The sequence below is a fragment of the Stegostoma tigrinum genome, chromosome 3 (assembly GCF_030684315.1).
Source record: "Stegostoma tigrinum isolate sSteTig4 chromosome 3, sSteTig4.hap1, whole genome shotgun sequence".
In the NCBI taxonomy this organism is placed as follows: domain Eukaryota; kingdom Metazoa; phylum Chordata; class Chondrichthyes; order Orectolobiformes; family Stegostomatidae; genus Stegostoma; species Stegostoma tigrinum.
In genome coordinates this window covers 100,375,404-100,389,730 of record NC_081356.1, presented here as the reverse complement: position 1 = coordinate 100,389,730, position 14,327 = coordinate 100,375,404, and the positions used below count along the sequence as shown (strand labels likewise).

General features: G+C 40.8%; 1 protein-coding gene across 5 annotated transcripts in view; it reads left to right on the top strand.

Annotated features, from left to right (window-relative positions):
- rasgrf2b (Ras protein-specific guanine nucleotide-releasing factor 2b) overlaps positions 1-14,327 on the top strand; it is a 250,703-nt gene that overhangs the window by 165,517 nt on the left and 70,859 nt on the right. For all 5 annotated transcript variants that reach the window (XM_059644773.1, XM_059644772.1, XM_059644776.1 and 2 more), the window contains one exon: positions 6,178-6,342. In XM_059644773.1, coding sequence (XP_059500756.1) covers positions 6,178-6,342 — 165 coding nt within the window. The remainder of the gene's footprint in view (positions 1-6,177; positions 6,343-14,327) is intronic.

Genomic DNA, 14,327 nt, shown 5'->3' with positions numbered 1-14,327 from the left:
TTAAGATTGACAAGTCGCCAGGCCCGGACCAGATTTGTCCTCGGCTGCTTTGGGAAGCGAGAAATGCAATTGCTTCGCCACTTGCGAAGATCTTTGCATCCTCGCTCTCCACTGGAGTCGTACCTGAGGACTGGAGAGAGGCAAATGTAATTCCTCTCTTCAAGAAAGGAAATAGGGAAATCCCCGGCAATTATAGACCAGTAAGTCTCACGTCTGTCGTCTGCAAGGTGTTAGAAAGGATTCTGAGGGATAAGATTTATGACCATCTGGAAGAGCATGGCTTGATCAAATACAGTCAACACGGCTTTGTGAGGAGTAGGTCATGCCTTACAAACCTTATCGAGTTTTTTGAGGATGTGACTAGAAAAGTTGATGAGGGTCGAGCTGTGGATGTGGTGTATATGGACTTCAGTAAGGCATTTGATAAGGTTCCCCATGGTAGGCTCATTCAGAAGGTCAGGAGGAATGGGATACAGGGGAACTTAGCTGCTTGGATACAGAATTGGCTGGCCAACAGAAGACAGCGAGTGGTAGTAGAAGGAAAATATTCTGCCTGGAAGTCAGTGGTGAGTGGTGTTCCACAGGGCTCTGTCCTTGGGCCTCTACTGTTTGTAATTTTTATTCATGACTTGGATGAGGGGATTGAAGGATGGGTCAGCAAGTTTGCAGACGACACAAAGGTCGGAGGTGTCGTTGACAGTGTAGAGGGCTGTTGTAGGCTGCAGCGGGACATTGACAGGATGCAGAGATGGGCTGAGAGGTGGCAGATGGAGTTCAACCTGGATAAATGCGAGGTGATGCATTTTGGAAGGTCAAATTTGAAAGCTGAGTACAGGATTAAGGATAGGATTCTTGGCAGCATGGAGGAACAGAGGGATCTTGGTGTGCAGATACATAAATCCCTTAAAATGGCCACCCAAGTGGACAGGGTTGTTAAGAAAGCATATGGTGTTTTGGCTTTCATTAACAGGGGGATTGAGTTTAAGAGTCGTGAGATCTTGTTGCAGCTCTATAAAACTTTGGTTAGACCGCACTTGGAATACTGCGTCCAGTTCTGGGCGCCCTATTATAGGAAAGATGTGGATGCTTTGGAGAGGGTTCAGAGGAGGTTTACCAGGATGCTGCCTGGACTGGAGGGCTTATCTTATGAAGAGAGGTTGACTGAGCTCGGTCTCTTTTCATTGGAGAAAAGGAGGAGGAGAGGGGACCTAATTGAGGTATACAAGATAATGAGAGGCATAGATAGAGTTGCTAGCCAGAGACTATTTCCCAGGGCAGAAATGGCTAGCACGAGGAGTCATAGTTTTAAGCTGGTTGGAGGAAAGTATAGAGGGGATGTCAGAGGCAGGTTCTTTACGCAGAGAGTTGTGAGAGCATGGAATGCGTTGCCAGCAGCAGTTGTGGAAGCAAGGTCATTGGGGTCATTTAAGAGACTGCTGGACATGCATATGGTGACAGAAATTTGAGGGTGCATACATGAGGATCAATGGTCGGCACAACATTGTGGGCTGAAGGGCCTGTTCTGTGCTGTACTGTTCTATGTTCTATGTTCTATGTTCTAAGGTTCTTCCTGGTCTCTAGCAATAATCATTCACAATACTGACCTGGTATTTTCTCTGTTTGGTTAATGTTCCATGAGCTTGCCAGTCATGAAACTGCACAACTACAATGTTATCTTTACCCACTTGCCAGCAACTTCATGCAAATATTTGTCTTCATCTTCCCTCTGCCCACTTGATTTGAAACTCTGACAACAAGTCCCAACAAAATGCTTTTTTAGCTCTGCATTCCTGTTTTATCAATAATATCCTGTGTATTTACAGCTGACACAGATAGATGTGTACATAGTTTAGAGTGGTGGAATGTCAGGGGTGTTCAAATCAAAATGTCTTTGTGACAAGAGTGCAGGTGAAAGATTCATACTTCTAATCCTGTCTTCCAAAGTCTCTCCCTATCTTTTGAAGACTCTTGCTCATTCTGTCTACAATCAGGTATAACAAGAAAGATTTATTTATAAATATTCTTAAAGAGAAGAAGCACAACTGGCTTTAAAATATTTTCAGTCTTACCTGGCCTATGTGGTTGCTGGTCTTGACAATGTCCTCTGGAAATCAAATCCACCACATTCTCATGGATGCAGTTTAGTGGAAAAATACAGAAATACAGCTTGATTTCTTCATTCTTCTAACCGTTGGCCTCAGAATAGTTTAAATCTGCCTGAGCTAGATGCAACTTGACCAACAGAATGATCCAAAGATCTACTGCACTCATGTTTGATTATGTTTGTAGTTCTGTATATACTCCCAGTATTTTGTGATAGTTTTATAGCCTTGCTGAATGTGATATTGATGTTCACCTAGGCTTGGAATATGATTAGCCAAATTAAGTATGATAAATATTATCTTGATCTCCGCCATGCAGGGAACCTCAATCTATTAGCATTTTTTGTGAGTTAATATGCTGTTTGTTCCCTTAAACTTGAAGTAAATTTCTCTTTGACTATTTGACTAAGGAGCTTGTAGCAAGTTATTTTATGAATTCCAGAAACAGTTATGTCTAGGCTTGGTGGTTTTCAATAGTGCTTTTACATCAGAGACACAAATGGTTGCAGCCAGTTTAGAGACAACATGCACATCACTATTTTCAAAAGGTAACATGAAACTGACTGAGTTCTCCGAAGGCAAAGTCTTGAGTCCAAATTTGATGTCTTTAGTAGGACTTCAAATTTGCTAGGTTCCTTGCTGTAGCATCAGTACTTGTATAGCATTGAAAACATGTTTAAAAAGCACAAATTCAAGGCATGTGTCACTGGTTTGTAGCCTAATTGGTTTATAATGTCCAATCATATCTGTTAGTGTAGAAACTTAAATTTTAGCAATGATCAAAATATACCTTCAGCAATATAAAGGTTGTGTGGAAAATTGTTACAAAGCGCTCAGCAGAAGGTTGTATTTCCTCGTTGTGACTTTGAGGCTAATCACATTTTTAAAGTTGCTGGAAATCTTGTTACACTTGCAAATACCTATAAACCAAAGGGAATGAACATGAAGGTTTATTCTGCTCAAAACAGACTAAGCATGCAGCATTTCAACCGGCTAACTGAATTCAAACTATTATTCTTGCCAAGACTTAAAGTATAGAAATGCATCCTTTTCACAGCTTTATTTTTTCTTAGTATTGTAACTTGCAGCATTTCTGATTAATGTCAATTTCTTCTGAATTTCAGTTTCCTTCCCTAAACCAATTTTTTCAAATCTTTGTTTTCAGGGATCTGTGGACAAACTCCTCTGATACTGCTGTGTTCATCCAGCTGTACACCTTGTTATCTCTTATCCAAGATCCTTCTGTTCCTCAGAGCTTCCTCATGTCTTGCCATTCATTGAGTACTTACTTGTCCTTTAACTTCTTCTAAAATAGATCACCTCAGACATTTCAGGGTTAAATTCCACTTGTCACTTACCTGCCCATCTGACCAACCGGTCTCTATCTCCCTTTATTCTAAGACCTTCTTCCTTACTATTGACCACGTGCCCAATCTTCATGTCATCCACAAACTTAATTAATAGATACCCCTCCTCCGTACCAACATTCTCATCTACATTGTTATATAAAACACAATAAGGAACCAAACACTGATCCCGATGGAATGCCACTGGACACTGGGCTCCTTTATTGAATCAGCCTTCTGAGCCACTCCCTGTATCTTACCATGAAACAGTTTTGGATCCAACTTGCTAAGATACCCTGAATCCCATGTGCTTTTACCTTTTTTATCAGTCTTTCATTCTGGGATGTTGTCAAAGGCTTTGCTGAAATGCATTTAAAGTACACCAACAGCACCACCCTCATCTACACACCTCAAAAATTTCAGTCAAATTTGTTAGTCATGACCTTTCTCCAACAAAGCCATGCTGATTATCCTTGATCCAACCTAACTTCTCTAAGTGAATATTAATTCTTTCCTTCAGGATTTTCTCCAATAGTTTTCCCACTTCTGAAGTGAGACTCACTAGTCTGTAATCTTCTGGTTTATCTCTACCCCATTTCTTGATAAGTGGACCCTACTCCTCATAGTCTTAATCTCTTTGTTTATCAAGAATCTGTGTATTTCTACCTTGAAATTATTCAAAGTCTTTCACCACCTCCTTGTGGAAGAGAGTTCCAAAGATAATTCCCTGTGAGAAACAAAAACTCTTTGTCTTTGTTTTAAATGAATGACCCTCTATTTTTAAACTCTGTTTTTTATAGCAGAGAATTCATTTCTATATCCACTCTGTCAAGACCCATTAAAGATGTCATTTGTTTCAATCATGTTGCTTCTTACTCTTAAACTCCAATGCAGTCCGCCCTTTTCTCATAAACCAACTCACCCACTCCACGTATCAGTCTAGTAAACCCTCTCTGAACTGTTTCCAATGCATTTACATTCTTCCTTAAATAGAGATCCAATACTATACGCAGCACTCCAGATATAGTGTCACCAATGTTCGGCATAACTGAAACATAACCTCCTCCATTTGTATTTACTTACCTTCAGAGTAAACAATAACATAGGCTTTCCCAGTTATTTACTGTATGGATGTACTAGCTGTTTGTGACTCATACACTAGGCCTTTCACTACGAGCAGTCTATTGATCAGTGTGTCAAGACACAATTCACAGAGTTTTTCACCACAGAGAAGTGTCCACTGAGCCCTGTCCTCCAGCCTTCCCCTTTGGCTGTCTGTGACAACATACACCATAACAACTTTATTTCTCCTAACCTTCTCTTATTCTTACTTTCAGAGTTCCAGCCACTCCAACTCCATTGCAATGTTAGTGAGCGTTGAGGTTTTGAGGTGGCCCCAGTGGTCAGTCAGACCTGTGGGAAGTTTAAAATGAACAGTCGGCAACCTCTAACACTGTCCATTGAGCCATTACTTAATTGAAGCCTTCAGTGGACTCTGCTAGCTATGCCATGTTGTGGGAAAAATGCCATTCTTGATGTTAGATATGTTTCAGTCAAAATCTCTTTATTGCAAGCATCTAGGCAAAAGATACAAACTTCTAATTGTCCATGTTAACATTGCTCTTTAAAAAATCTCTAAAATTAGTCAACACAACTGACCTCAAAACCTTCTCAATCTTAGTCACTCCCAGCCTTGTCATTACCTTCTGAAATGCACATCCTATTACATTCTTACAGACAACAGACATGTGGAAAAATAGAGAAGAATAGCTTTTTATTCTCCACATCACTGGTTTGTCTAATATTGGTGCCCACCTCGGTGAAAGGTATACCTAGGATGGAGAGTCGCCTGTCTCCTAGATCTTTAAGGGGGACTTTGAGATCTTCATCTAAAAAAACAGTAGTGTTTCCTGTGTATAAGTGATGCTCAGGCCCCCAATGGGCACCAAAATGGGCACTATTATGCAAATCTATATTGTTGGTGATAATAACAGATGTCCCTAAAACCTCATGTTTATTGCTTTAATGTTGAAGAGGGTTCTGCTGCATTTTGGATTTCTGTTCAGTGTTTGTAAACAGTTAGGGCATTGTTCAGTGAAGTTTTCTGGTGGATTGGACATACGCTAGCAAGTTACGTAGAAATTCATTTTGACTTTGGGTTATTGGGTAAAACTGGTTTAACCATTCAGTATGCATATCTCACAATTTTTAATTCAAAAATTGCCCAAAGCCAAAATAGCCTCTTCACTCAATTACATCAGTGTAACTCTCTTCACTGGAAAAAAAATGTAACTTACCAGTGCAGTAAGGGTGTTATAATCATTGAGGAAATTCAGGGCCAATAAATTATATATTGCACATGCAAGGCTACTATGTGCTGTATATAACAATTGTGTTCTAAACATGATGTAGAAACTCTTAAGGTTGATTTCAGCAATGTATACTGAAGAAATGCAATAGATACACGTTAAAGTCTTATGAAAGAATATGTTGTAACAATCACTTGATATTCTGCACAGTCCACTGTTAAAGTTTCATTTGGAAACATTTACAATATTCCACAACAGACTAAAGAATTCACATCTCACTAATGGCTTAACTAATGTCATTGGGGTCAAGGATAAAATGTTAGAACACTGTACTATTTATTGCTTAAAATTTGCATTAACAGTATGTGCTTACATTCTGGTAAAATTCTGAATTCTCTTTCTGTGATTTAAATAATGCAGTTCAATCTGGTGTGATGGGACCTGGCTGCAGGGAAATGGACAATGTACGATGTTCTGTGTCTCCGACTTCAGCATTTGCCATTGCCACAGCTGCAGCAGGACATGGGAGTCCACCATCTGAAAATTCCGGGGTGCAGGAAAAGTTTAGACGAGTTTCAATGGGAGGTAATGCTACCGTCTCCTCTTTTCTGTATGCAAATTGGTTGAAAATGTATCAAGAGAAATTCCTTGAAGAGCCAAAACAGGTTGATGGGCATTTGAATGAGAAAGACAGCCAATTATTGCAAATGTCATGTATACCTGGGTCTTCAATCACTTGTGCCTGGGCCCACTGACAGTGGTCCACAAGTAGTCCCCCTCAAACTCATCCATTGTATTCAGTTTCTGGCTTTTACTGTACTGAAGAGAGCAAAAGGACATTAGGTGACCTCAGCAAATTTCTGTGACTTCTATTGATAAGATAGCTCCTTCCTTTATCATTCTGAAAGAAACCATTCCATCTTTGATATCTGACTAAACAAATCCAAAACAACCTTTTGGAAAAAGGAGCTTCTTCTTGTTCTTAGAAGATCTTCTGACTTGAGCATTGACTTCAAAATCTTCAAAAGTTTGGTTATCTTCCTGATTTTCCTTTGGAATTTTTAAATTCACATTTCCTCTGTAGTTTTTTTGAACCATGTTTTAACCTTGCCTGGCTTTACTAATATTTGTTTTCAGGTCTGCCTGAGATGACCTTATGTGACGCATGATTTTTATGGTGAACTGTGCTAACTTGTACATTGCTCATGATGGGTTTCTGGACTCAGACCTATGCTTGCCACTTGCTTAATAAACAAGTGCGCATCTTCCTTTGGCAGGAAAGTTTGAAGGCATTTTTAGAGGATGGATTTGATACCATTGTTTGTCTTCATAGGCTCTGAATCAGAGTACATGTCTTGTCACATCATGTTCCACTTATAAATCTTAACTTTCATTCATATTTTTATATATCAAATTGCGCTATTATCAGATGATATGCTGAGATTTAAGATTTATGCATCAACAAGGCAATAGCTTTAAGATCAGTACTTTGAAAGTTGTCAGGGCCATAAGTGTCAAACAGGATAAAATAAGGACTAGAAAGACTAGAAATACAAATAAAACCGAGATTATAAACTTCAATGAGCCAAGTTTCTGATGTTACATGTATCCCATGGGTTGTTTTGAACACCCACAGGTAGTGTGTAGTGCCTAATGTGTAATGATAGGCAATTATATTAGGTGACTTCAATTTTCTGAAATTAATCAGGATAATCATATTGTAAAGGGTTCAGAAAGCACGGATTTCTTGAAATCCTTTCAGGAGAGCTTTTTATGTCAACCTGTACAAGGATCAACAAGGATGGCACTGTGCTGGACCTAATTCTGGGGAATGAAGTTAGATGGTGTTCAAGTGTGGGTTTGGGGCATTTTGTTATTGCATCCACAACACTGTATGATTTACGAGATAACAAGAAATGCAGATGTTGGAGTCAGAGAGATAACAAAGTGTGGAGCTGAAGGAACACAGCAGGCCAGGCAGCATTAGAGGAGCAGGAAAAATTACGTTTCGGGTCGGAACCCTTCTGCAGAAAACCTGACCGTCAGCTTTCCTGTTTCGTTGATGCTGCTTGACCTACTGTGTTATCACTGTATGATTTATGTTTGCTATGGAAAAAGGAGAATCACAGTTTGCAGGAAAGGGTTCTGACTTGGCAAAAGACAGATTTTATTAAAATAAGGGGGGATCTCATTCAAGTAAACAGGGAAAAGCTTCTTGTGGGAAAATCTACATTGGAGCAGTGGGAGTAGGGGAATGTTCAAATGCAAACAGGGAGAATACAAACCAAATTATGTTCCTGTTAGGGTGAAATGTAGGAGCAACAAACCAAAACCCTAGATATCTGGAAATATTCGGGACAAGATAAGAAGGAAAAAAGAGAATTTTAGCAGGTACAAAGGAAACAAATCAACAGATGGCCTAGTGATGTTTAGAAAGTACATGGTTGCAGGGGGAGGAGCGTTAAAGAAAGCAATTGGGAAAAGGAAACACTGGTGGGTAAAATTAGGCAGAATCCCAAGGTGTTCTTTAAACATATTAAAGGGAAAGACTTTCAACTTTGTTCTAGTCTTGTAAAGATACTCTCTTCCCAAATTATTTAATGACGAGGAAGGGCCCCATTCATCGCAGGCTGGTGGTTAGTTTTGTCAGCACCATCATGCCTCCAAGCCATTTTTGGGAAAGTAGCCAGTAAATTAATTTAATTAAAGCTCATGGATTAGATGCCAACCATGTTGTGTTGACCCTCCACAGTAGGATTATGGCAGCTGTCAGTGGCAGACCAGACACTTGCACTCTAGTGTAATATTGAGAGTCCTCCTGTCTCCTTGGCTACAACTGTGACCGCAGTCAGTACCAACTTCCCCTCTGGAATTCCCATCCGCAATGGAACTCTAGTGCGCATTTTATTTGAAATCCTTTAAAAATGTTAAGAAGTTCCATCAAGATGGAGGTATCATCTGCAACAGGCTGACAGCAGGCTAAAGTTCAGCGAGTTCTCCAGATATTAAGCCATCCCCAGTCATTTTGTTGAATGGTACGCATGCCCTTCAGCCACTAATTGGCTAATTCAGGAGCAATGAAAACAGCCATGGTCCACATTTGGTTTTAATGATGGGGGCCTGGACTTAGTGCAGAAAACTTGCCCTTTAACACTGTGTCTCTTTCCACAGTTGCTGCCAAACGTTCTGAGCAATTCCAGCATTTTGAGTTTTTATTTCAGATATCCAGTGCCTGCAGTATTTTGTTTTGACTAATCTTAGCTGAGATTATTTTACAGTGGGGTTCTAGCACTTGTAGATGAAAGTGACAAATATCTACAGATACTTCTATTAATACAGAAAATGTGTAATTCAAGACAACCTTTGTATTGCAGGTGAAATAACACTGTGCTGGTACCTAAAATCTGGAGAATGTAATCCTGGCAGTTCTAGCAGGAGACTAGCAGAGCATCATCTATTTGCATGGATGTTCTACGTTTCATAATGACTTTTAACAATCTTTTACAGGCTACCCAGATGTGACTTGTTTGTCCAGGATAGTTACAACCATCTAATTTTGTGATACTGACAGCTCCTCGCAATTCTAATCTTCTGTCCATTTTCAACTGAATGGTACCCTAATAAGAATGTTTACCTGCACCTGGCAGTTTGTCATTGATTAAGAAAGCATATGGTGTTTTGGCTTTCATTAACAGGGGGATTGAGTTTAAGAGTCGTGAGATCTTGTTGCAGCTCTGTAAAACTTTGGTTAGACCGCACTTGGAATACTGCATCCGGTTCTGGTCACCCTATTATAGGAAAGATGTGGATGCTTTGGAGAGGGTTCAGAGGAGGTTTACCAGGATGCTGCCTGGACTGGAGGGCTTATCTTATGAAGAGAGGTTGACTGAGCTCGGTCTCTTTTCATTGGAGAAAAGGAGGAGGAGAGGGGACCTAATTGAGGTATACAAGATAATGAGAGGCATAGATAGAGTTGCTAGCCAGAGACTATTTCCCAGGGCAGAAATGGCTAGCACGAGGGGTCATAGTTTTAAGCTGGTTGGAGGAAAGTATAGAGGGGATGTCAGAGGCGGGTTCTTTACACAGAGAGTTGTGAGAGCGTGGAATGTGTTGCCAGCAGCAGTTGTGGAAGCAAGGTCATTGGGGTCATTTAAGAGACTGCTGGACATGCATATGGTCACAGAACTTTGAGGGTGCATACATGAGGATCAATGGTCGGCACAACATTGTGGGCTGAAGGGCCTGTTCTGTGCTGTACTGTTCTATGTTCTATGTTCTAAACTCCAAAGTAAATTCTGCACAGAAACACAATGACAAAGGCTACATACAAGCAAATATTCACTTGAAGCCTCATTTTCTGAGGCAAGTTTGTGTATATCCAAAGGTTGTGTGCAGCAACAAAAGTTGACTGCCAAAATCTAGCAGGTGACATAAGAAATGAGAAGGCAGGAAACAGAGTTTAGAGGTTAATGCCAGAACAATGCTAAAAAGCTTGAGACTTGGAAGTGCTGCTGCATGAAGTCAGTGTGAGGAAGGTTTGCTACCTCAGAGATTGTGCTGAATCAAAAACCAGTAACAAATCTGGCAGTGGATAATGGTCAAACTCAGCTCTGTGTATACAATATCCACAGATCTGAGAGTCCACTTGGAAAATGTTAGCACAATTTGTATTGTACTTAGAATTCCAGGAGGCATTTTATTAGATGCCAAATCAAAGGAAAGTAAAAGCTCATGGTGTAGTGAGTAGCATATTGCCATGGACAGTAGTAGCAAGCAAGACAGGCAGATCATTGCAAACAAGGACATACAGACCTTGGGGGGTTAAACTAAGCAATGCATATAAAGTTATGGCTGCACAGGAGGTGCACAAATCAAAGTCAACATGAGCAAGATCAACATTACTTGAAGTTAACGAGGTCGATTCAGCAGTCTAATAATGGCAGGAAAGAAGCTGTTCTTGAACCTGGCAAACAGGAGTCAGGAAGGAGTAAATGGGTCTTCTTCAGGCTAACAGAATATTACAAGTGACATGCCTAGGGGTCAGTACTGGGGCCTAAATGCTTCACGATTTATACAAATGATTTGGAAGAAGAGACCGAAGGTGTGGTAGCTAAATTTGCTGATGATGCAAAGGTAGGTAGGAAAGTAGTTGTGAAGACGACAGAAGGAGCCTACAAAGGGATATAGATAGGTTCAAGGAGTGAGCAGAGGTCTAGCAAATAGAGTACATAAGAACATAACATAAGAACTAGGAGCAGAAGTAGGCCATCCGGCCCATCGAGCCAGCCCCACCATTTAATAAGATCATGGCTGATCATTTTGAGACTCAGCTCCATCCACCTGCTCACCATAACGCTTAATTCCTTTACTGTTCAAAAATGTATCTAGCCTTGCCTCAAACACTTTCAGTGAGGTAGCTTCAATGGCTTCACTGGGCAGGGAATTCCACAGATTCACAACCCTTTGGGTGAAGAGGTTCCTCCTGACCTCAGTCCTATATCTGCTTCCCTTTATTTTGAGGTGATGCCCTCTAGTTCTAGTTTCAGCTGCTAGCGGAAACAACCTCCCTGCCTCCACATTATCTATTCCCTTTGTAATCTTATATGTTTCTACAAGATCTCCCCTCATTCTTCTGAACTCCAATGAGTATAATCCCAGCCTACTCAGTCTCTCCTCATAATCCAACCCTCTCAACTCCGGAATCAACTGAGTGAATCTCCTCTGCACCCTCTCCAGTGTTAGTATATTTCTTCTCAAGTAAGGAGACCAAAACTGCACACAGTACTCCGGGTGTGGCCTCACCAGGATCCTATACAACTGCAGTATACCCTCCCCGTTTTTAAACCCCACCCCTCTAGCAGCGGCAGACAAAATTCCATTTGCCTTTTTAACCACCTCCTGCACCTGCAATGCCACCTTCAGCAATTCATGCACAAGGACATCCAAGTCCCTCTGCACAGCAGTGTGCTGCAATTTTTTGCCATTTAAAATATAGTCCAATTTGCTGTTATTCCTACCAAAATGGATGACCTCACACTTATCAACATTGTACTCCATCTGCCAGACCTTTGCCCACTCACTTAGACAATCTATATCCCGCTGCAGACTTTCAGTGTCTTCTGCACACTTTGCTCTACCACCCACCTTAGTGTCATCTGCAAATTTTGACACACCACACTTAGTCCCCAACTCCAAATCATCTCTGTAAATTGTAAGCAATTGCAGTCCCAACACTGATCCCTGAGGCACACCACAGCCACTGACCGCCAACAGAAAAACACTCATTTACCCCTACTCTTTGCTTTCTACTGGTCAACCAATCCTCTGTCCATGTCAATACGTTACCTGTAATACCATGCAACTTTATCTTATGTAGCAGCCTTTGGTGTGGCACCTTGTCAAATGCCTTCTGGAAATCCAGATACACCACATCTACAAGTTCCCCATTGTCCACCATGCAAGTAATGTCCTCACAGAATTCCACCAAATTAGTTAAACATGACCTACCTTCATGAACCCATGCTAGATGTTCCCAATTGGACAATCTATATCCAGATGTCTTGCTATTTCTTCCTTAATGATAGCTTCAAGCATTTTCCCCACTTCCAAAGTAAAGCTAACTGGCCTATAGTTACCTCTTTTTGTCTACTTCCTTTTTTTAAACAGTGGCGTCACATTGGCTGTTTTCCAATCTGAGGGAACTACCCCAGAGTCAGTGAATTTTGGTAAATAATTACTAGTGCATTTGCCATTTCCCCTATCACCTCTTTTAGTACCATGGGATGCATCTCATCAGGGCCAGGAGTCTTGTCTACCTTTAGCCCCATTAGTTTGCCCAGCACTGCCTCCTTAGCGATAATGATCCTTTCTAGGTTCTCCCCTGCTATAACCTTCTTGCCATTAGTTTTCGGCATGTCATTTGTATCTTCCACTGTGAAGACCGACACAAAACAACTGTTTAATGTCTCGGCTATTTCCTCATTCCCAGTTATTAAATTGGCCTTCTCATTCTCTAAAGGACCAATGTTTACCTTCACCACTCTTTTACGATTTACATATTTATAGAAACTTTTGCTGCCTGTTTTTATATTCTGAGCTAGTTTACTCTCATAATCTATCTTACTTTTCTTTATAACTTATTTTATGGCTTTCTGTTGGCCTTTATAGATTTCCCAGTCTACTAGTTTCCCATTACTCTTTGCTTTTTTGAGCGTGCTTTTTTCAATCTGATACTTTCCTTTATTTCCTTAGACATTCATGGCTGGCTCTCTCTTTTCCTACAGTTCTTCCTTATCACTGGAATATACTTCTGCTGAGCACTGTGAAAAATTGTTTTGAAAGCCCTCTACCGTTCCTCAATTCACCCACCATAAAGTTTTTGCTCCCATTCTACCTTAGCTAACTCCTCCCTCATTCCTTCATAGTCTGCTTTGTTTAAGCACAGGACATTGGCACTGGATTTAACCTTCTCACGCTCCATCTGTATTTTAAATACTGTGATCGCTCCTTCCAAGAGGATCCCTAACTGTGAGATCATTAATTATTCCTGTCTCATTACACATTAGATGACATTACATATTACATCTAAGATAGCTTGCTCCCTCATAGCTTCCATTACATATTATTCAAGGAAATTATTGCTGATGCATTCTATGAACCCCTCCTCAAGGCTGCCATGACTGACCTGGTTTGCCCAATTGATATGTAGATTAAAAGCCCCCATGATAATTGTTGTACCATTTTTACATGCATTTGCTAGTTCTACGTTTATTGCCCGCCCCACCACAATGTCATTATTTGGTGACCTATAGACCAAACCTTTCAGTGACTTCTTCTCCCTGCTATTCCTAATTTCCACCCAAATGGATTCAATGTTTTGTTCAGTAGAACCTATATCATCTCTCACTACTGCCCTGATATCATCCTTAAAAATCAGAGCAATACCACCTCCCTTATTCCTGTCTGTCCTTCCAAACAGTTTGATACCCCTGGATATTTAACTCCCAGTCATGACCATCCTGTAACCATGTCTCTGTAGGGGCCACTATATCATACCCATTTGCCATGATTTGCACCATCAACTCATCCACCTTGTTCCCTATGCTCCGAGCATTCAGATAAAGTGCCCTTATGCCAGCTTTTGCCGTCTTTTTGAGTCCTGTTACCTCCATTACTAAGAGCTGCTGAGTTCTCCTTCCCTTTAACGTTTTTTCTAATTTTCAATGGAGTTGAAGATTCCTCGTCACCTGCTAACCTGCTGCTTTGCCTTCCATTAATTGTTATTCTCCATCTATACTCACTTCTTCTCCTGCCCCCCACTTTCTAGTTTAACGTCCTATTAACCACCCTATTTACCCTTTTTGCCAGAACACTGGACCCGGCCCTGTTCAGGTGGAGTCCATCCCAGCGGTATAGATCCCTCCTGTCCCAGAACTGATGCCAGTGCCCCATGGAAAGGAAACTCTCTTTCCCAAACCACTGTTTTAGCCATGTGTTTAGTTCCCTGATCCTTGCCTCCCTATGCCTGATTTGCAGATCAGGCAGTAATCCAAAGATTATGACCCTTGAAG